Consider the following 23,906-nt stretch of genomic DNA (forward strand, 5'->3'; position numbering starts at 1 on the left):
CGTTCTCAACCTCTAGCGTGTGTATTTGAAAACGTTGTGGTAAAGACAGTAAGTCAGCTTTGCTGTGTGTAGAGAAGCATCTGGTACCGTCTTAGCGGATCATCAGGCATTATCAGAGACAGCCAAGCCCAACTTGCTTGAGCGTCCGGGTAGAGTGCCGCTAGGGAGGGACAAACTGCCCCTGCGATGTTTGTAGTCTGGTTTCCAGGTTAGTGTTTGTCTTCCGCGGCATCATGTCCACCTTCGAGAAGCCTCAGATCATTGTGCACATTCAGAAAGGCCTAAACTACACGGTGTTCGACTGCAAATGGGTGCCCTGCAGTGCCAAGTTCGTGACGATGGGCAACTTCGCCCGCGGAACCGGCGTTATCCAGGTGTACGAGATCCAGCGCGGGGACCTGAAGCTGCTGCGGGAGGTGGGCGCAGGCGTGGACGGCTGTTGGGGGCGTGCGTGCGTGTTCTGGGGCCTGCAGTACTCTTTGCTCCAGCTTCGCTCCAGCAGGACCAGAAAGAAGGAGATTACAGACTGAGAAATACTTCGGGCTTAAAACTTTGTCCCCCATCCCAAAATCTCACTGGGGAACTAGTACCTTGGCTCACTGCCAGCCACTTCTCCCTCCACCCTCGGTGCAGTCCGTTGCAAGGTTTCTGGGAAGTGAAGTTGAGATTTCAAGGTTACGTTAGAGGACCTTTTAGGGTGTTTGCAGTTCTGTTAGTGCGTATATGCAATCACGCACGTGTCGTGCAGTTAGAAGGCCCTAGAACGAAGTTTGTGTAGACAGCTAAATAACCCGTGCTTTCGAGAAGTATCACTTGAATGCCTGATAGTCTCAGGCGTGTGAATGGCAATATTACGGGTCTCGTGGAGTTTGTTTTCTGTTGGGAGAGACAGTCAGTTAAAACAGCCAAAGCAAAAATGCATAAATGTAAATCAAGTCGAGTTTTCTAATACACAGTTCAATGAGAGTAAAAACATTTAGGGTGACAAACTCATTAGGGCAAAGACAGAATATGAAGTTCCAGAAGAAACAGCATGTGGGAAAGCTCTTTGATAATGATGGGAGATAGGTTTATTTTTTTCTTTATTTATTTACTTATTTATTTATTTTTGGTTTTCGAGACAGGATTTCTCTGTAGCTTTGGAGCCTGTCCTGGAACTAGCTCTTGTAGACCAGGCTGGCCTCGAACTCAGAGATCCACCTGCCTCTGCCTCCCAGAGTGCTGGGATTAAAGGCATGTGCGCCACCACCCGGCTGTTTACTATCTTTAAAAAAAAAAAAAAAACAAAACGCACTCTGGAAGTGGTGGTGCACTCCTTTAATCCCAGCACGGGGTAGAAGCAGGAGAATTTCCGCTTGAGACCCTGTCTGAAAAACAATCACAAAACCCACTGAAAAAGAGGGATAAGTAGGGACCTTTGCAAGATCTCTTAAGACTTTTGACAGATTTATCCTTTTATTTTAAGAAAAACAGGGTACCACTGAAGGACTTTAGGAGGATGATTCAAGACCAGATTGACAGGTTTTGTGAAAGGCTGCCAGTGAGCCAATTACAGAATGATGAAAATAGCTAACATTTCCTTTTTTTTTTTTCTTTTTGAGATGGGTGTTGTCTGTGTTGTCCAGTTGGCCTCAAATTAATAATCCTCATGCCGGTCCCCACAGTGGGCTGGGATTACAGGCCATGTGCAGTAGTGCTGAGCTGTGGTTAACAGTTCTATAGTTACAGTTTTGAAAACTGTTTCCATTTGGGTTGACTGAAGCAAATGACCAGGCTCACTGAGGTGTTGGTGAGCTATGTGAAGAGTTGGCTTGCAGATGAGTTTAGGACAGGTAGTGGATACATAAACTCGCGTGAGGTGTGTGACGTGCCCTCTCTCCGTAAGCTTTGCTGAGAGCCTCTTTTCAGGGTTAATTCATACATTGTAGCCAGCATTCAACATGGGAAATCTACACATGACTTGGTCTTTTCTCCCTTGCCAGTGTTCTTCATCCCTTAACTCACGGTCACCTGTTGCTGTCCTAGTGGCCAGTTCAGATGATCTGATAGAGGACGCCCTTCCTGCTCTATGTCCCTATAATACTGACCTTTTGTGCCCGAAGTAAGCAGGCTGTGTTACTTCTCTAGATCATAAGCTGGAGAATAGGGACAATGCCTTCTAGTGTGATTTGTAAGGACTCAACGCACATTTGTTAAAAGAATGCGGAATGAATGAACTTGGGAGTTTTATATACTGGTGTAGGAATTGCTAGTCAATGTGGGTTAAGGACTCTGGACATGGGCAACGTTGACGTAACAGAAACTTTAAAATGAAGCATTAGGAACAAATGCCAGTCAACACTCAGCCAGAAAGCATCTGTAGACTTGCGCTTTGTTTTCCCAAGGATTATGGTGCATTTATACATTTCAGTAACAGTTATTCCAAGTGAAATAGTGTTCTGCTGTTCTAATTTCTGAAGAATCTTAGAAATTCTATTTATTTATTTACTTAGTTAGCTTTGCAAAACAGGTTTTCTCTGTGTAGACAACAGTGGCCTGTCCTGGAACTTGCTCTGCTCCATTAGACCAGACTTGCCTTGAGATCCGCCTGCCTCTGCCGCTGCCCCTGCCTCCCAAGTGCTGAGATTAAAGGCGTGTGTGCCACCACCACCCAGCTTATTTATTCTTTTAAGTGAAAGTAACAAGTGTTTATAAGAGAACATTTCGAAAATATAGGTAGGACTTCAAAAGAGAGTATCACACATGATCTGAACCCCAGGAGCAGCGGCTTCTGTTTTTGGATCCTCTTCATTCCATGAGTTACTGAGACTCCTGTAGAGGTCCTGGGCCAAAACAGAACTGCAGGTACTTGGACATTTCCTTCTAAAAAGCAAGTAGAACGTCAGAAACAAAGCACCTTTCAGAACTTACTATTGCATTGTATTGTTTTGTATTATTGAGGGGTGCAGCAGAAAAGCGCACAGATTAAATGCATAACCAGTGACTTTCCTGTGTCCAAGTCTTCTGTGTGTGTTTGGCTGCTAATCCTGGCTATATACAGGTTTTAAAATACCCATGCCCTGTTCCTACTTCTAAAAGTGTGACCTTCTGCTCTTTGATTTTAGTTTAGTGAATACCAGAGTTGAGAACTGGGACCAGGTGGATTCCTTACCCCAATAGGAGGAGTCATGCTCCTTGTGTTATGATGGATTACTATAAGACTTACACCAAAGCCTATGCACCCAAGATACATGTAAAAGGAGCAAATCAGCTGTTTCCTCTCCGGTGCTTTATCTTATTGCTAAAGGAATGGGTACAAATGGAGGCAAGAGGCTGGGCAGTTTGGCATACATCATTAACACCAGCACTTAGGAGGCAGAGGCAGGAGGATCTCTCTAAGACCAGCTTGGTCTACATAGTGAGTTCCAGAATAGTCAGGGCTCCATAGTAAGAGCCTGACTCAAAAAACAAAAACAAATAAAAATTGAACAGATGAATAAAAGTGGAGGGTAGAGGACTGGAGAGGTGACTCCGTGGCTAAAGTGCTCTGTCTTCTCTTCCAGATGACCCAGCTTTGATGTCCCAGCACGCAGATCGCAGTTCACACTGTCTGTAGCTGCACTTCTAGGGGCTCTGATGCTCTTCTCTAGCTTTCTTCAGCACCAGTCGTGCTTCTAATGCACAGGCATATATGCAGGCAAAATACCGTGTGCATACATTAAAATAAATAAACGGAGGGCTGGGCCTCCTTCCCTAGTTGAACACTGTGTTGGGCCACGTAACAGTGTCTAGCCAGGTGTCCCTTCGTCATCCTTTCCTGAGACTTCAACTTTTCTAATGTACACGAAGGTACCGTATGGACAAAGACATCCCTGAAAAATGAACCATGGGTGAAGGTGGTATAGTGAGCTAGTGAGGCTTTGGTGTTTTAGCTCCTGTGCTACTGCATTCAGCGCTTGTTAACGTTTGCCTGACTAAACCTTTCAGTGTTAATTAAGTAGTGCCAGGATGTGGAGGAGGAAGTACTGACAAGCTGCAGTAGACCCGCCCACAGGCAGAGCAAAAATAGCCCTGTGGCAATTATTGATCATGGACTTCTTTAGTCATGCTGGCATATGCTTCTGGCAAAGAATAGAAAAATCTAGGCCAAATAAACTATCATTGATGGTCATTCTCAATATCATGTTTACCAATTTCTTAGGCTGATTTTTATGTGAAATAATTTTAACCAAGTAGATCATTATTTTTAACTAATTAGTATTTCATCAAAGTTACCACTGAATTCTGCTCATCTTCTCATAGAAAAAAAGTTTAACAGTGTTGCTTTTGTGTGCTGAGTGGATCTGCTTGTTTGTGATGTCCCCTTGGTTACTGACTGTTATGAGTGTCTGAGCTCAGAGGAAACAAGACTGTTTTCTGGGTTCAGATACAACAGATCTCAGCCTCTCTGAGCAACTGTTTTGAGTTTTGATTCTTGAATAATAAACAAGTAATACCTAAGTTTCTGGGTTTTGATACAAAAATAGAAACCCTGAGGGACGCATGATACAATGTATTTTTCTTACAAAAATAAAGAATAAGAGTTAAAAAAACAAAATAAAGAAATCTGAAATTAGCTTTAATTTATTCCTCCACCATTTTGTTCACTCTTCCAAGCTTAGAACTTAGGAATGGAAGCCTGAGGTCGGCCCGGCCCTTGATTATAAATATGGGCCATCACTTCTCAATTGAAATGGTACCCAGGACTGCATGTAGGGCTTAGGAAATGGTACCCAGGACTGCATGTAGGGCTTAGGAAATGGTACCCAGGACTGCATGTAGGGCTTAGGAAATGGTACCCTGGACTGCCTGTAGGGCTTAGGGAGTGCTTGTAGCACAGATATGAGGACCTGCAGTGGCCGTATAAAAAGCCAGGCACATCTGTACACTTGTAATTTCTGCATGTGGAGGACAGAGACAGGAAGATCCCTGCACCTTGCTATCAGCTAGCTTAGCTCCAGGTTCAGTGAAAGACCCTGTCTCAAAGGAAGAAAACAGAGTGATTGATCTGGATACCTGAAGTCCTCTTCTGATTTTCGCACTCACAAACACACGCAGAGTGATATCCCGAACAGTTTGCAGCGATGTACGTGTTTTAAAAAAAGATGGTCTTTTCTAGAAAAAGCACGTAGAATGATGTCTATTGTCATATGCTCAGAATATGAAAACTGTTTCTGTGATTGTGTGCAAGTGACACGGGCACCATCTTAGACACACAGCACATGAGAACCCAGAGGACGAAAGGGAGGACCAGGGAGAGGGCTCTAGTGCTGGCTTCTCTGCCCCAAGGTTTGGTGCTGAAGGGCTAAGAGAGGCATCCTTAAACCCTCATTCAGAGAGTACTGAGCACCTCCTAGGTCCTATAGGGAGGACTAGAGGCTAATGGACAACTTTGTTCCTCTATCCGTCAAGAAATAATGGCTCCGTTGTGTTTGAGTTTCTTCTCTGAGCTTTGTACTGTACATAGTGGGCCTTTTTACATGCCCACCAGCAGAGACGTTAGAGCCGTTCAGAACTGTGAGAAGTTAAAGCAGGGTCTGTTTCTCCATAGTCCAGCCTGACCTAGAATTCACTGTGTAGCCTAGCTTCACCTTGAACTCACAACTGTCTTTCTGCTTTCATGTCTGGAGTGCTGGGGCTGCAGGAGTGAGCCATCACACCAGGGCCTCAAGTCTCAGTGAGATAAGAACAGCAGCAACAATCAGTCCCTGTACATCTCCTTTCCGCTTCCTCCCCTTTGATCCCATGCTGACACAGGATCTCTGGATTTTAGACCAGTTTGGATTGCGTCTGGCTTGGGCAACAAAGTGAGAGACCGTGTCTCAGACCATCTGGCTGGAGAGATTACTCAGAGGTTAATGTCCACTGGTTGCTCTTCCAAAGGGCCTGGATTTGAGTCCCAGCATACACATGGCAACCACTTGTAACTCCACTTCCAGAGGACCCAGTGCCCTCTTCTAGCTTCTGAGGGTGCAGCATACACATGGACATATGCGTGGACATACATGAAGACAAACTACCCATACTCATAAAAATAAGCTCCATCCCCAATTAAAAAGAAAAATAGCCAGAAAAAAAAAAAAAAAAACCAAAACATGCCTTTCATTCTGGCACTTAGAAGTCAGTGGCCTAGGAGCTCTCAGTTCAAGTCTACATAATAAGATCCTATCTCAAAAACAACCTTTCTTTTTGATAGTGATATGCTTTCTAAATTATACAAAATTGACTAAAGAGGTCAATAATTTTTATCAGAAAATGTTTTAATTGCTTTTATATATGATGTATTTAACTTTAACCCCCAGAACAGAGCTGTAGACATTGTGATTGTAAGTCACTGCTTATATAAGTGTCCTCTCTCCTTTCTGTCCAGATTGAAAAGGCTAAGGCCATTAAATGTGGAACATTCGGTGCCGCGTCTTTGCAGCAGAGACACTTAGCTACTGGGGATTTTGATGGAAATCTTCATATATGGTGAGATGATTAAATAGCACACCAGTGGGTTACGCGTTCTGTTTGATAGGCTTATTACCCTTCTGAAAGAGAATTCTCATTTTAAAATTCTTTCCAATGTTTTGATTTCTTCCAGAAGTAACTAAAATCATGAGGGCTGTTGTAAATCCTAAGCTCTTCATACTACATGTAGGAATGTGTATGTGTATGTCTGTATAGGCATGTAATAACAATGAACAAACAGGCCATGAAATGTGAAAGAGCGAGGAGGGGGTCTGTGGGAGGGTCTGGAGAGGGAAGAGGAGGGGGATGATATAACCTCAAAAGTTAAAGGACAAAGGTTTAAAAAGATCACTGAACTCTAGAACTTGAAACGGTGTTACCAGTTCTTCTGACCCACAGGCTGCGTGGTACTGGCTAATTAATGCCATCTTAGCCACAAGTTTGGCATTATAGAGCAATACACTGATTTTACTTTTTTCCATGCAGAACTTGCAATTAAAGTTTTTGTTAGTCTTTAATGCTTTAAGATCTAGATACAACTTTTTAGGAAAATGTCTATTGAGAAACTCAATAAAACCCTGCTTTGAATGAACAAAATCACAGTTGTGTCCATTGTCTCTATAAAATATTAAAGTTGAATGAATTCATATATCTCTTTAATTGCTTTTTAGAAAAATCTTGTTTGTTTGTTTGTTTGTTTTTTAAAGACAGGGTTTCTCTGTGTAGCTTTGGGTGTCCTAGAACTCTAGACCAGGCTGGTCTCAAACTCACAGAGATCCATCTGCCTCTGCCTCCCTAGGTGCAGAGTAAAAGTGTGAGCCACCACCCAGGTTGTTATTAGCTGGTTTCTAACCTGAGCTGCTTGACTGTTGCTGTGTTGGGGTCACTGCAGCACTGACTGGACTGGAGGTTACTGTATAGACCAGAACAGCTTCAAAGTCAGGGATCTGCCTGCCACTGCCTCCGATGATGGGATTAGAGGGAGCGGGCCACCACACCCTGCCTAATAGTATGTTTCGATTATCACTTAAATTCTACTACTTTATAGTTAAATTCCACTCACATACTTACCTGTTTTAGAACAGGAACACCAAAATGAAACTGATATAATTTCTCCTTGATCTTAACCGCTTGTCTGTTAAATTCACATTAGTTGTCATTTCACAGACTTTGACATAGTTTCAGAGAAAGGGAAAGAAGGGCCAGCGTCTTATTTTCATTACTGGGCGAGGGGACTGGAGGGGCTAGTGTGTCAAGTGACAGATTTTTCACTACTATGCCAGGCTGGCCTCTAACTAACAGATCTATTTGCTCCTGTCTCCTGAGTGCTGGCATTAAAGGTGTGCCCCAACACGCCTGGCAAGATATATCCTTAGTGTGTATATTCCATTGCCACTTCCTCCCTTCTGACCCCCTTTTCGAGTTTTGTTTTCTTGTTTAGATTTTTTTTACATTTTAGTCAGTGTCAGTGTCAGCCTGTGTCTGTGTATGTACATTTACACACACAAGTGGAGAGCAGAAGACAGTTTCTGGGGGTCTGTTTTCTCTTACACTTTGAGTGATCTGGGCTTCTGTGCAGGTTGTCTTACTTGTTGGCAAGTGTCTTAATGTGCTAAGCCATCTTACTGGCCAACCTCTCCAGTTTTATTACCTACATACACACATGTGTGTGCATATAATTTTTAATTTATTTTCACGTATAAGAGGAAGCATGGTATTTTTTGATTTCCTAATTCTGGCTTATTTGTTTAACATTAATGGCTTCCACTTCTTTCCATTTTCTTACGAATGTCCTGATTTCATTTTTCTCCTTGACTGAATAAAATTTCAGCGTATGTAACCTTACCCATTTGTGTCTTGATGGGTCTGTTTCCTGGGTTTGTGTGCTATTGACATTCTTCTCAGAGAACCCTTGCCTGTGCTTGTATCGCCCAGTGTTTTACTTCTTTTCCTCTAGCATTTTTAGTGTCTCTGTCTTGGGTTAAAGTGTTTGATCCATTTTGGGGTTTTTTTTACTTATTTTATTTTGAATTGATTTTTAGGCCACATGTGATAAGTAACTATGTTTTTTTCTTAGGAATTTGGAAGCTCCAGAGATGCCAGTGTATTCTGTAAAGGGCCACAAAGAAATTATAAACACTATAGATGGTATAGGTGGACTTGGAATTGGGGAAGGAGCGCCTGAAATTGTGACCGGCAGCCGGGATGGTGAGTCAGTGTATTTTAAATATTAAACAAACGTTTAATAGAAACTTCTGTGTGATGGAATCCTCTTTGTTTGGCCTCACTCAGCTACCAATCTGTGCATCTGCATTTTAGTAGGCAAGTTTTCTTGCACATTCTTCGTTTATTTCAGACTTTTGTGTATTTTCAGGGAGAGTCATAGCCCTGAGTATTTTAATGTGGAGTAGTTCAACAGCTAATAATGGCCTGATGCTGAAAGACTCAGAATGCCCTCCGGGAGGATGGCATTGATGACGTGATGTGGTTAGGGTGGCAGCCTTTTGTTCTCTTCTCCTTCGGAAAGTGTCAGGTGGACAGCTGCCAGGAAATGCCCTGTGATCTGTCCCCGAGCCCAGCAGAAGCTCCACAGGCACCAGCTTGGCTTTCAGCAGTAGTGACCAACGGGCTAGGTCTCAGTGACTGCCATGGAGCCCCAGGCTTTGCTACTTCTCATGGAAATATATTAGTTTCTATAAAAGAATTGTTTTATAATAAAAATGAGATATAATTTTCTAGTAGTTACTCAAGTGCGGTGGTGTGTTGGAAGTTAATTTTTCATAGACACAGAAGGAAAGATGGCGAGCAGTTTTGAGATGATGCATCTTACGCTTTGTCGTGTACAGATGCTTCTGTTTCCATAACTGTTACTATGACAGCTGTACCATTCCATTGTGTGGCTCTGCCACTGTAGTTAACTATGCCTCTGCAAAAACCGTGTACTGTGCTTTTAAGTTTTCTGGGTACTCTTAGGAGAGTGGTTTGAAATTATGGAGAAGTGATTATTGTTATGTATGTAACTCCTTGGTGATAATTATTTTATGATTTATAAAGTAGATTTCTAAATCACCCATCGTACCTATCTGCCTGGTCAGCTATGGTGGATGAGGGACTAACTGCCTGATAGTGATTGTTCTTTCCTGTAAGTTTGTAGATTAGAAATTGTCCACCATTTCCACTTGTGAATGTCTATGCTTGCCTACTAACTTATTTTGTATTATGAATCACCTTTATGTTCTTTGCTAATTCAAGTGTGGAAAGCTTATTGTAGGTCATAGTGGTTTGTGTAACTGAGTGGTAATCTCTGTCAGATTGGTGGGAGTCCTCTCCATGCAAAATTGTAGCCTTTTTAATGACCAGCTCTATATGCATGGAGATAAGGCTTAAATTTCTTGTCTCTTTCAGGGATTTTCCCTGTCCTTGCTCAGATGTGTGCCTGCTAGCCATCTCGTTGCATGCATTTATGCTGATTGTGGCAGTGGCACAAGTTAGTAATCCTGTAATATCCATTGATATAAGAGGATTAAAATTTAATTTAGGCTAATTTTATTTAATAGTTCCCTCCTTGCTATTTTGTTATGGAAAGTTAAGCTTAATTATATAATGAAATGGGTGGTGGTGTTTCTTCTGATGCCAACATGTGAAGCTGGGACCTCGTGCATGCTGGTCACTCAGCCATGAACTGCCTCCCCCAGCAGTTGAAATGGCGTTCTAAAACCGCATGTGAAAATGTAATAACAGTGCTTATTCTTCTGCATAAGAAAAGTACCAATGGTTATGTGTGTAGTAAGGAAAACATGAAGTAGAAATAACACTTCCAGTCTTCTAAATACATACATTAGTTTGAGTGTGAACCAGGAAAATAAGGCATGTTTTGAATTAGACACTTGTCTTTGCCTTTTCAGTCATAACTTATAGATAGCCTAGGAGCACTTGTGTGTTTTTCTATGTATAGCTATTAATTTAGGAATCATTTCTAATACTAACATATGGTTATGTCTGCTATCGAGTACAGCTTAACCAATTTGCAGTCACGAAAGCACAAATAGTTTTCAGATGTTGTAACATCTACAGTATTGGCACATGTCACATTGGCATGAGAATGCAAACGGGAAATGTGATCAGTCACTATTGAATTTTACCAGCTCCCTTTTATTCATGGCAGGAACTGTCAAGGTGTGGGACCCAAGGCAAAAGGATGATCCTGTTGCTAACATGGAACCCGCGCAAGGAGAAAACAAGAGAGACTGTTGGACCGTGGCTTTTGGTACGTTACTGAAGAGATTATTGAGTTTAAAGTTTGTGTTTTAGGAAATTCCCAGTGGTCTCCAGGAATCTTTTCTGTTGATTATTCTGAGAGGTTATCCAGGCAAGTATCGTAGTATCAGGCTCAGGCTAGCGTTTGCATCTTTACCATTTTGTTTATTGTGTGGCTTGGAGAAAGTCAACAAATTTCACTATTTCTTGGTTGTTGTATTTACACAGTGGTGCTAGTTGAATTTACTTAATAGTGTTGAGGAGCCAGTAAGGTAATGCTAAAGCTCTTAGATCAGTGGTTCTCAACATGTGGGTCACAATCCCTTTGTGAGGGGTCTAATGACCCTTTCACAGACGTCACCTGAGACCATCAGAAAACACAGACATTTATGTTATGATTCATAACTGCAAAATTACAGAAGTTACGAAGTAGCAGTGAACATAATTTTGTGATTGAGGCTTACCACAACATGAGGAGTATTAAAGGGTCACAGCATTAGGAAGGTTGAGAACCACTGTTTTAGAATGTGCGTAGATTGTTGAGTGTTAAAATATCTAATATTATTATGAGAGGTTTTTGTTTAATTGATAATACTGACCTAATTTGGTACCAAATGCTATTAATAAGGCTAAATAAAGCCTCAAATGGAAATGATAACCTAAAAACTGTCACGTTTTACATTATATATTTCTTTTCTAGAACATAGTTGTGCCGTTACATAATTATTTCTTATTAGTCTGATAGCTGTCACCCTTTATTAATACACTTATAAGGCCCATTGATCCCGTCAATGTTGGTGCTTGCCTTTGACTGTAGAAGATGTGGGCCAGAGCTGGCCGCAGCTCCATATTTAGTTTAGGCCAGAGCCCAGGCGAGCTGCAGTTACAGGCACGCACTGCTGGCTGCAGCTCCATATTTAGCTTTAAACTGTGTTTTCTTTTTGATCAGGCTGCCCTCAAAATAGCAGAGATCTTCCTGCCTCTGCCTTTCGAGTGCTGGGATTAAGTAAGGCATGTGCCTGGCTTTTGTGAGTTTTTGTCTTTGTTTTGTTTTGTTGTTTTGAGACAAGATCTCACTATGTTGCTCAGGTTGGCTTCAAACTTCTGAACTCAAGTAATACTCCTGCTTCAGTCATTTGACTGACTGGGGCTACAGCTGAGCACCGCCATGCCTGGCTTTACTCTTTTTTTGTATCTGCTGTGGACATGCAGTAGTGAGACTGAGTCATATTTGAGCCCTCAGGCATACGGTTTAGGGAAGAAGGACTGACATCCACTTTATTAAGGATAAAACAGAAGTAAGAAAACATCGCAAGGATATCTGTCCATGCAGAGAAGTGTAGAGGAAAAGACAGGGAGAAGCGCGGGGGGGGGGGGGGGGGGGCACAGAGGGAGGAAAATCATTTTGAGCTCAGATCAAGGATTTATAGAGGTTTTTAATCATTAATTTGGTAGAGAAATTTCAACATAGGGACTAACTGCAAAGTGCTATGGAAGGGGATGGTGGAGATTGGCCACAGAGACAACTCTCGCCACAGTTGCCTTAGCCACCATAAAAGCACAGTTGTTTGGGTGGACTGGACGCAGTGGCCGGTTAGCCTTGGAAGGTCTGTGCTTGGTGAGAACTTCTCTGAGCCCGAACATCTCAGGTGTCACTGGTGATGATGGTGTGGGGTGGCAGACGGCATAGTGGAGATGAGCTCAGAGGTTTTAGACAGGGTTGCAGGTAAAGAGATATGAAAACGATTCATATGATAGATACCGAATAAACTGTATTCACAATTCTCTATCCATAAAATGAGGAATAGGGAAAAGGAGCCTGTCCACGGTGGGGACATTTTGGGATTGCTCATGGAGGGAAAGCTGTTGCTCATTAGAAAGCTCCACAAGCAGTGTGGCAGTGGTGAAGGAGAGCCGTGTGGTGGGTTCGGGGCACAGCAGGAGAAGACGCTGGTACCATTAGAGCTCACATTAGGAAGCTGGAAGCAGTTGAGGTGGAAGACACTGGGGTCAGGTATCCACATAGCCTCACACTCTGACAGGACCGGCCTCTTCCCTCACGGTTTTTTCTTCAGCGAGAGCTATACAGGAAAACCACCCTGGAGCTAAGCATGCTGAGATTAACCTCATATTCTAAATTCTAGGTATGGTCATCTATACCACTAAAAATGCACTCCAATTGATTACAGAATTTTCTGCAAAGATAAAATAACCAGAAAATATTCTGCAAAATAATTTTAAACCAGTATTTACATTCATATATAACTCCTACCAAGGAATGAAAAAGAATAAGTATGTGTATCTTCCCAGGCACAACTGTGAGCTGTAGTTGGTCTGTCTTTGTAGATATGGAATGGATCATAGAGCTTTGCTCCTGTTTAGACAAGCCCTGAACTGTATTTCCAGCCTGAGAGAGCATTTCCTTTCCATTTAGAATCCTGTAAACACTTTCAAGTAGGCTTTTGCCATAGAATTCCAAGTAAGCATTTGTTTTATTTTGTTTTTATTTTTTGAGACAAGGTTTCTCTATGAAATAGTCCTGGCTGTCCTAGAACTCGCGGTGTAGACCAAGCTGGCCTTGAACTCACTGAGATCCGCCTGCCTCTGTCTCCCTAGTGCTAGGATTTAAATAGGCCACCACTGCCTGGCCTAAATAAGCATTTTTTACATGCTCCCCATCACCTGTCAGGATTGATGAATGGAATTATCCCCAGTATAATATTTTGAATTTACATCTGTCCCAAGTTATACGTGTAACAGTTTTTCTTAGCAGACTTCACTGTGGATTTATGAAGACCTGAAAAGTATCTTGGTTTCCAGGCAATGCTTACAACCAAGAAGAACGTGTTGTTTGTGCTGGCTATGACAATGGGGATATCAAGCTGTTTGATCTCAGAAACATGGCACTGCGTTGGGAGACAAACATTAAAAATGGGGTAATGTACATTTCTGTGCTGTCCAGCTTCTCTGAAATGTTTACACCTACTGTCTATGTCTAGACACTACAAAGTTCTCAGATCCTTTCTCCTGACTCATGTCTCTCGGTCTTCCACCGGAAGTTAACTTTCAGGGCCAAATCATCTTGAATCTAATGGTGGCCAAGCATCCTTTCTTAAGAAAGTGATTGCATATTCAGATATGGTTTGTACAAAGTCCGTGGAGTCGGTGGCGCCTACAGCCCATCTGAGGACCATGGGGACCACACAGATGTTATCAAAATGAGCAAATAAGTCGTCTTTTACTTGCTGGACTAGGAAAAGTTTCCCCAAGTGCCTTTGGGCTTTGGTTTTCAAGCTGTGCACCTCTAGTTCCTTTCTGATTTCTGAAGGGAGCCTTAACTCGCCCACCTGAGCTAAATAATGAAAATATCACATTGGGACCGTCAGCTGAACAAGGGAACCCAAGATGGTTTTATTGATCAAATTAACAGAAAATATTTTTGCTATATTATAGATTCAAAGGGCTTAATGAATATTCAAGCACCATTTGAAGCCATTCAGATAACTTAAAAGGGCCAACAAGATCTGGAGAAATAGCTCAGTAGTAAAGGGCACTGAATGTTCTTCCAGAGGATCAGGATTTGGTTGCCAGCACACACATGATGGCCCAGAACCGCCTGTAGCTCCAGTTCCAGGGATTCTGACCCTCTTTTCTGGCCTCCCTGGGTACCAAGCACACACCTGGTGTGCATATATGAAAGCAGGCAGAACACCCATACCCAGTTTTTAACAAATAAAGAATGTAAGAACCTATCAATAACAGATATATTCTCTGCTTTCAGGTGTGTAGTTTGGAGTTTGACAGAAAGGACATAAGTATGAATAAGTTAGTAGCTACATCTCTGGAAGGCAAGTTCCACGTCTTTGACATGCGAACACAGCATCCCACCAAAGGCTTTGCTTCTGTTACAGAAAAGGTAAATGAGAGACTCTGGAGAGCTGAGATGGTCATTCTAGACTAACGCAGAGTGAGTCGCCAGGCGTCCTTTGTCTGTCACGTGCTTGTGGGATCTTAGGTGTTTGTGTGCAGGTTACTTTTCCAAAGGTTGCCAGCCTTATACTTCTTGATTATAATAATTATCTTGGTTAGCTAAGAATCTTATTTTGTAGTGAAAGAAACCTTGCTGATACCAAGAATTTGATCAGGAAATTCTAGCTTCATGTTTTCTAATAAATATATGCTTATTAATAACTAATAATGTACTTTCCAGAAATTTTATTTTCACTGTTATTTCAACCCATTTTATTTTATATTCTTATTTGCTTTATTAAGTGAACTTTTTAATTAATTATTTTTAAGTGGATTTATTTTAAAACACTGACTACTGTGGTTATGACGTAATAGATAGTCAAGAGTGTTCTGTTTATATTTTGGCTTCTGCTTGAGAGAGCTTAGTGGGAAAGGCTTTTGACTTATAATATTAGAAAAATAAATAGGGAAGAAAAACAAAGAGAAAATACTTGTCACAAAAAAAGAGATTTCTGAAATAAGGCAGCTACAGTCCCTGTTAACATCCTCATAGGTGGTGGCGCACGCCCTTAATCCCAGCACTTGGGAGGCAAAGGCAAGTGAATCTCTGTGAGTTCAAGGCCAGCATGGTCTACAAAGTTATTTCCAGAACTGCTACACAGAGAAAGAAAGAAAACAAAACCCCCAAAACATCCTGATACTTGCAAGAGACAGGTGGGGAATGTGGCCCTCTTTCCGGAAGCATACGAAGGAAAGCAGCTACAGGTGTTTTGTTTCCATGAGACTCAAACGTGCAGTTTGCTCAGGAAATAAGTTAGTTCCAGTTCTTTCCTTCACTGTTGCTGCCCCCCCCCCCCGCCCCGCCAGGATGCTGTGGGATTTGTGCTTTTGTGTCCTCTTAGGATACAGTTATTACTATAAAGCATAAGTTGCTATTGTCAGATGAAATAAATTCGTAACAAGGTAACTACAAACTAATATTATTTTGTTAGTGTTATTTTAGAATATAGTTAATCTTTCAATCCACTATTACTAAATTATTCCATATTTTGTTGGTAAATCACTCCTTATTTTCTATATACAGTAGTATCCTCCCAAGCTCATTTAGACAGTATGAACTAATCTCATACACTTACAGTGTATATTTTGAGGTTCATGTTTTTCTATGCTAATGGTCCTGCTCTCAAGTGAATATTCAGATCAATGACAAGAAGCATCATTCAGGACTGGAGAGATAGCTCAGCAGTTAAGAACGCTCACTGCTCTTTCTCAAGACTTGAAGCAGGTTCCTAACATCCATGCCAGGCTGCTTACAACGCCTGTAACTCCAAGTGCAGGGATCTGATGCCATCTTCTGACCTCCTCAGCACTACTGCCATGCACAGACTCCTCACCCCACTCCCATACACATAATTGAAAATTAAATCTCAAGGTTCATAGCCACTGAGATGTGAAATGGTTTAGCTTCACAGAGCAGTGCCGCCCTCTCCCTGGGTCTCTCCTCCCGACCTCCTGGCAAACCAGCATGCTGGAGGGGTTTACTGGTGTGAGTGAGGGCCTGATAAACCGGTAGCCTTTTCCAGTCGCCTGTCTTTATTTTCCTAAGGAAATACATTTTACTTTTTTAATGTAGGGAATATATTAACACATTTAAATAATGACAAAAATCAAAAGCTATCCAGATATGGAAGGTATTGGTTACAAAATGGATGCAGCATATTGAATGTATGGCCTTATGCATCTGTTACTCAGCGCGCTTTCCAGTGCCTTCCGCGTGCCCCTGCTTACCTCTTTTGGTCCCCCTGTCCCCATCAACTCCTTCCCTCTTCTGCCGTCTTGTCCTGTGTATTCCATTACTCTCACTGTCCCTTCTTCTCACACATTAGCAACCCTTCCTTCCTCTCTCTACACTTCAGCTTTCGTCATCTACAGACAGAGCAAGTTAATCCTAGATTTTGCATTTGAGAGAAAACATCTGTATTTGTCTTTTTAATGATGAACTAAAATTCCATTGTGTGTATGTACTTCATTTTCTTTACCTATTCATCTACTGATAGCGGTCTACCCTGGTTCTGTTCCTTGGCTATGTGAATAGCCAAGCTGTAAAAGTCTGTGTGCAATTATCTCTGTAATATGATGACATACGAGTCTTCGGGTCTATATCCAGGACTGGTATAGCTGGGTTATATTTTTAAGAACTCTCCTTATTCACGTCTCTATCGGCTGTTCCACTTTACGTTTTTACATTCCCACCAGCAGTAAGGGCTCTTTCTTCATGCCCTTGCCTTCATTGGTTGTTCATTTTCTTTTTTAATAATTTATTAACTGAAAATTCCATATAATTTATTTTGATCATATTCACTTTCCCTCCCCCAACGCCTACATCCTCCATCTCCCTATCCACCTACCTTCTTGTTTTTGTGTTCTTCTCCCCACCTCCCAACATCCAGTGAGTTCAGTTTGTGTTGCCCAGCCACTCAAGTGTGGGCTCTACCCTAGGGTGTGGTCACCTCATCTAGCAGCTGTCAGATGCCAGTAACTCCTCAGGTTGGGTGGGACTCCTGCCCACCTGCCCTAACCATACTGGGGATTTTGTCTGTCCTGAGTGTGTGTAGATTGTGTGCATGCTCTCATAGCTGGTGTGAGTTCCTGTGTGTGTCTGCCCTGCTGTGTCCAGGAAATACTGTTTCTTTTAAGCTATTCACCATCCCTGGCTCCTACAGACTTCCTCCCTCCTCTTTTGGGAAGACCCCCAAGCCCTAAAGAGAGCATGGAGCACACACAGTCGCTGGTTCTGGGTGTCTGTGTTAATTGCCTTCTATTGCAAGAAGAAGCTCCTCTGATGAGCTGAGCTCTGTGGGTATAGCAGTGCGTCCTTAGGAGTCATGTCAGTGCTGTGTCCTGCTAGCAGAGTAATAGTAGGGGGTTCTCCCCTAGGGCCTGTGGCCTATCTAGCCACAGGGTTTGGGTCCCATCTAGTGAAGCAGGTCTTCAGTCCAGTCAGAAAGTGGCTGTTTGTTTCTCGATGATAGTCTCTGTGACGGGGGTGAAATGAAATCTCAGAACAGTTATAATTTGCATTTCCTTCATGGCTGAGGTTGTTAAACACAGTTAAAGGATGTGTTGCCATTCGCATTTCTCATTTTGAAAACATTGACCTATGGGTGACTGTTTGCTTTATTGCTTAATGTTTTATAATTCTTTGTGGATTTTATATTTCCTCCAGCAGTTTCAGAGTTTCTCTTCTTATATTAAGGTCTTTGATCCATTTTTAATTGATTTTGTACAGGAGAGATGTGAGTCTAAATACATCATATGTGTGTTTGTATCATGTTTTTCTGTCTCTTTGCTGAAGAAGCGTGTGTGTGTGTGTGTTTATGTGTGTGTGCTTTTGACATCATTGTTACCACTATTATATTTCATTGATCTGTGTGTCTGATTTTTTTCTAGTATTGTATAGCTCTCAGCACCTCAGGAATAGAGTGACTCAGTTTACACCTACACTACGTAACATTACTCTGGATTTGTTTGGTTGTTTAGACAGGGTATCTCTATGTAGTCCTGGCTGTCTCAGAGCTTCTTATGTAGACTAGGCTGGCCTCAGACTCACGAGGATCCTCCTGTCTCTGCCTCCCAGGTGCTGTGAATAAAGGTGTGCACCACCATGTCCAGACATACTCTTTTTGCTTTACTATTCTAGCTCTTTTGTGCTTACATTGAATTTTGGATTGTTTTTTGTCGTTCTGGGAAGAACAGTATCAACTTGAAGGGAGAATGTTTTGCATATATGCAGCCCTCTATAATGTAGCCATTACTGTAGCAGTTCTGCCAGTCTGTGAACACGGGAAATCCTTCCATCATTTAGTGTCCTCATCAAAGTCTTAACTTCTCACCCTGGAGGTTGTTCATCTCCTTGGCTGATGTTTAATCCTAAATTTTTATTTTCTAAGCTACCTCCCATGAATGGGGTTCTCTCCTCTTGCCCCAACTGCTTTTTTGCAAGACCATTATTAGATATTGAACGCTGCTGAATTTTGTGTGTTGATTTTACATACATACATACATACATACACACACATACATACATATAAAACATGAGATGTTCTAGGACACCATAAACAGACCAGATCATATAATTAAGAGAACAGAAGAAAGAAAATACTGTACCAAAGGCACATTTGCACTGAGACCATAGAATTTTCCAAGTCTAGAAAAGAGTCCCCAGCCAGGTCCAGGAAGCCTGGAGAAGAGCGAGCAGGGGGTGGGAAGAGAAGCCCCCGTCCCATATTATCGCTAAGCACGGAAAACAGACAAAGGAGACAGGGTGGGAGACTGCCAAAGAGAAAGTTCAGGCCACTCACCAGGCGGGCCTGTCGGGACAGTGCCTGATAGTTTAGTCAGAAGAGCCCTGACAGGCCCACCGCCAACCCAGACTATACTCCTCAGCAAAACGGCCTGACCAACTAAAGCAGCAGCAAAGCCTTCTTTCCTGACAGTCAAAGTGGTTACAGTTCTCTGTTTTTGAGTCTTCTCTTCAGGGCTGTCGTTTAGTCCTTAACCCCGTGTGTCTTGTCTGAGCAGGCCCATAAGTCCACCGTGTGGCAAGTTCGACACCTGCCTCAGAACAGAGAGCTCTTTCTGACAGCAGGAGGCGCCGGCAGTCTTCACCTCTGGAAGTAGTAAGTCCTTCTAAGTTACTTGTGGGTATGACGTAGGAGTCCGTGAACTTTTCTCTTTCTCCTTTAGCTCTTGATTCAATTCATTTTGGTATGATTTTCATTTTCAGTGTTATGTAACTGGCTTTCTAAATAGTTTCTTTTGCAAATGTATTTATTTTACATTTAATAAAAATTCGCCCTTACCTGACACAGTAAATATGTTTGTCGTACTTATGTCTCTGTGTATGAGTGACACAGAGTGTGGTTCCCCCCATGAATTTGAAGTTGTAGGTGTGCATGTTCACACCTATATTCCCAGCACTCAGAAGACGGGGCCAGGATTTCCACGAGTTTCAGGCCAGCGTGGACTCCATAATGAGTTCCAGGTCAGCCTAGGCTGCAGAGGAAGAGCCCGTCTCAAAATAAAAAGAGGAAGGGGCAAAGGAAGGAAGAAGGGTGATGGTGGGAATAGCTTTTGTTTTTAAATTTGATTGAAGACTTTTGTTAAACACCACCTTGTAGTCATTAGAACATTTCCTCTGGAAGTTAGGGAGAGGGTTACATTGCTTAGGTTTGGGTAATGAGTTTGCTAAATTCATTGTGGTAGAGCTGAAAGCAGCCCCAGGCTCCTGGTTGGTCTGCAGAGGCAGCCTCTCTCAACAGAGTTTCTTTTCTGTACACCTAGGCAGGAGGACTTACTGTGGAAGCTGTAGCCATGTGTGTGTTCCGAGATTCCCAAGGGCTAGGTGCTAGCTCCGCTGCCAGCTCAGCGGGGTGTGGGCAGATTGAAGGTTTGAAAACTTTATTAGCAATGACAAAAAAAAAATCTCTATTACGCAGCAAATGTTAAGTTCACTACTGAAGGATATTTCAGAATTAAATTTTTTTAATTTTTAAATTTTCTACTATATAGAAAAACCAAAACAATATGTTCAGTATGGCTTGGCCTTTCTCATTTACAGACCTTCTCTAAGGTCCTTTTAGAAGCTGAAACGCAGGGCTGCAATGAGATAGTACTTGTTAGAGAACTGAGACCATTAGCTGACTAATTGCGATTGCTTTTGGTCGATAACCACCAGTGGAGTGTAGTACCCTCCATCCATTCTTGCTTCATCAGCGTTGTCCTTTCTGTCAGCAGAAAGCAGTAGACATGTCTGGGATGGTGCTGGGTGGATAGACCGTTTGATCCTGGAAGCTTTGCGCTCCATTCTTTTGTGGTTCTAACCCAGTCTCGCCTTAGGTTAGGTTTTGCAGGTCTCATTAGCTCAGCTGTGCCTGTTTCCTTGATTTCCCAGCTCTGGAGACTGCTAAAGGAGCTAGTACCAGTTCTCCATAACTGGGCACAGTGGCAGCTAGATTTTTTTCTTAATGTTGCTAAGGCTAGATTGTATGCACCTAGACATTTGAAATTTTTCCCTGACTTTCCCTCCCCTGAAATTGACCATTGTGTGTTTATATGGAGCCCAAAGCCGGCATCAGGTGTCTGTCTTGATCACACTCCACTTGATTTGTTGACTGGGAGCTCCCTGATTGTGACTAGGCGAGCTTCCTGCCTGACCCAGGGACAGTTACCCTGCTCTGTCTGTCTCCCAAGGGTTGAGATCACAGGTGTCACCAAGGCAGCCTGTATTTTCACGTGGCTCTGGAGGTCCAAACTCCAGTCCTCATGCTCCTGGAGAAGCGCCTTAACCACGGAGGGGGTCTCCCCAACTCCGGGAGGCCATCTTAAGGTGGGCGTTGACCATCCTCACGACAGGTGCTGTGTACTTGACGCTGTCTAGTGCCCGTAAAGAGAGTGACTGAAATAGGATGCAGTGGACCTTGTGTCCATTCTGCCTTCACGGTGCAGCCAGGAGAGAAATGCAGGCGAGTTTCCAGACTTTGTTTAAAACAACAACAACAACAACAAAATTCTTGCGTAGATAATGTAGAGACTTTAGAACCAATTTTGTTTTGTTTTGTTTTTGAGATGAGTTCTCCCTATATAGCCCTGGCTGGCCCACAACTTGATACATAAACCAACCTGGCCTCAGGCTTCTGGAAATCCACCTGCCTCTGCCTCTTAGTGTTGGGATTAAAGGTGCCCTGATGTTTTAATAGTGAATAACTACAAAGTTTGCTAAGTGTTGTGGGGAAAGTATCTATTTAAGACACGTGTGTGTGTGTGTGTGTGTGTGTGTGTGTGTGTGTGTGTGTGAATATTTTGTTCCTTTTAAGTAAAATAATTTGGGTCTAAAAGGAAGAGAAAGTGTTTTCTACCTGTGGTTTCGCCTCCATTTCTACTGTGTCTGATCCCTTTGTGTCTGTTCAACTTTGGGTCTGTTTTTGGTTTTTTTCTTTGTTTTTGTTTGCTTGTTTTGTTGTTTGGTTAGGTGTGGGGTTTTTGCATTCACAAAGTATCATTATTGATGCACAGTGGGTTCCAAAGGCCCTATGGAGGGCTATACCTTAGAGCAGTGGTTCTCAACGTTTGGGGGTTGGCTCTTTTATAGGGGTTGCATAACAGATATTTGCATTGCAATTCATAACTGTAGCAAAATTACAGTTATAGAGTAGCAATCAAAATAAGTTTAAGGTGGGGGGTCACCATACCATGAGGAACTAAAGGGTCTCAGCATTAGGAGGGTTGAGAACCACTGCCCTGGAGCCTTAGACCACCTCTATAGAGAAGGCTGTTTCTTTTCTTCCACCTTTCAGATCTCTGTCAGGTTTTATTTAGTTGTTATCCTTTCCCTCTTCTTAGCTTAAAAGTTTATATTTCTGCTGGAAAGAAAGTCATATGTTCTCACCATTGCTTTCTCCTTTTGGATGCAGTGGTTTACAAAATCTCCCCTAGTGGCGTTCCCACAGTCGTAGTACGGAGAAGGTCCCCAGGCCGGGTCTGAATGGTGCTCTCTGGGGTCAGTCCTTTCTGTGGAAGTGTTGTAAATGCTTCTTACAGCTTTTTCCCGTGTACACATTGCCTGCCGTGTCTAGCAATCCAAATTTAGGAAAGAATTAGAAAAACAGACTGCGGAAAGCACCCCGTCAGGCCAACCTACAGTGTTCATATTGAAGAGGAAGCATCTGCAGATGCTGGGCAGAGGTGCTGTGGAGAAGTTTGCGGGAAAAGTACTCACTGCCCTAGGTGTATTGGCCTAGGGCTCAGGGGAGGCTGTGTCTTTGCTCATATAGGTCAGTACTAAAGTCACAGTGATGGTTCAGTGTCAGCTGCTATTGAAACAGTGAGTTCCAGGATTGCTCTCTGACCACTTTGATCTTGTTTTTAGTGAATACCCCACTCATCGCTCAAAGAAAGATTCGGAGGGAGTAGAGATGGGAGTCGCAGGTTCCGTCAGCCTCCTGCAGAATGTGACCTTGTCCACTCAGCCCGTCTCAAGTTTGGACTGGAGTCCTGACAAGAGGGGGCTCTGCATCTGCAGCTCCTTTGACCAGACAGTGCGTGTGCTGATTGTTACCAAGCTCCAGACCATCTGACCCAGCACTCTGAACTGGACGTTTCCCAGAGGGTTGCTCACAGAATTTGAGCTCCATTCTGCACCCTCCTTCCTCACTGAAGACATTGGATCAGAGTGCTGACTGACAGCCGCTAGCACAAAGCCAGTCTTCCTCCAGCTTCCCGGGGTGTGTGGTGGCCTGGGTGGCATGCTGCTGCGTGTGAAGGTGCCACACAACAGGGCCAGCTTTGTTCCTTTCCCCATATTTCTACTAAAAAATGTAGAACCAGGTGCTGTGGTATTTGTTCTTGGCCCGAGCTATATAACAGGCTGAGACAGGAGGATCAATTTAGTCCATAAGATCAAGACTAGCTTGGGCGGTATAGTCAGAGTCTGCCTTTAAAAACAGTTGGGTGTGACGCTGAAGACATGACTTAGTGATGAGAGTGCCTGGTACTCTTGCAGAGGACCTAAGTTTGGGGCTCAGCACCCACGTCAGGTGGCCTACAACACCCTGTAACTCCATACCGGGGCTTCTGATGCCATTTTCTGGCTGTAGCAGGCAATGGTACTCATAGGCACATACACATACTTAGAAATTTTTTTAAAAATTGTATTTAAATTTTTTCTTAAATTAAAAAAGACCAAAGTCAGTAGTTGTTATTTAACTGTATTTTAAGTTTGTTTTGTATCTCAAAAGTTCCATATTTTCTCTGTATCTATGTGCTTCATTTTAGCTTTTCCGTATTGTAGGAATCACTTCATTTGGTCTGTAAAGCACTGGAAACACTGTGTGACTGGGCAGGCAGGAGCCCGCTTCAACAGCGTGACTGGTAAAACACTGCGACTTAGAACCGTCTCTCTGCCCAGGTGCAGCTGTTGAGTCAGTGAGACCTGGTTGGCTTCGACTGTGCTAAACAATGATGAGCTGTTGAAGACTGGAACGATTTTTTTTAAAGCTTTTAAAATATATTTTTTAAATAAACCCGTTCTTAAAGTCTGTGGAAGCTTGGATTCTTTAGTAGTAGCAAGAGAGCCAGGCTGTTTGCTTTGCTTCCCCCTTTCTGAGTTCTCGGTATATACCTTTAGCTCACTGTCCTTGGCTCTGGCCCAC

General features: G+C 42.7%; 1 protein-coding gene across 1 annotated transcript; it reads left to right on the forward strand.

Moving 5' to 3' along the window:
- Window positions 1-129: 129 nt before the first annotated feature.
- Window positions 130-23,792, forward strand: Dnaaf10 (dynein axonemal assembly factor 10). Its single transcript, XM_048435475.3, has 8 exons — window positions 130-416; window positions 6,389-6,489; window positions 8,549-8,679; window positions 10,637-10,738; window positions 13,549-13,664; window positions 14,510-14,644; window positions 19,279-19,376; window positions 22,625-23,792. Exons 1-8 carry the CDS (start codon window positions 234-236, stop codon window positions 22,830-22,832), a joined length of 1,074 nt encoding a protein of 357 aa, XP_048291432.1. The 5' UTR covers window positions 130-233; the 3' UTR covers window positions 22,833-23,792.
- Window positions 23,793-23,906: the final 114 nt, after the last annotated feature.

Source organism: Myodes glareolus, chromosome 8, assembly GCF_982192425.1.
Source record: "Myodes glareolus chromosome 8, mMyoGla1.1, whole genome shotgun sequence".
Taxonomy (NCBI): domain Eukaryota; kingdom Metazoa; phylum Chordata; class Mammalia; order Rodentia; family Cricetidae; genus Myodes; species Myodes glareolus.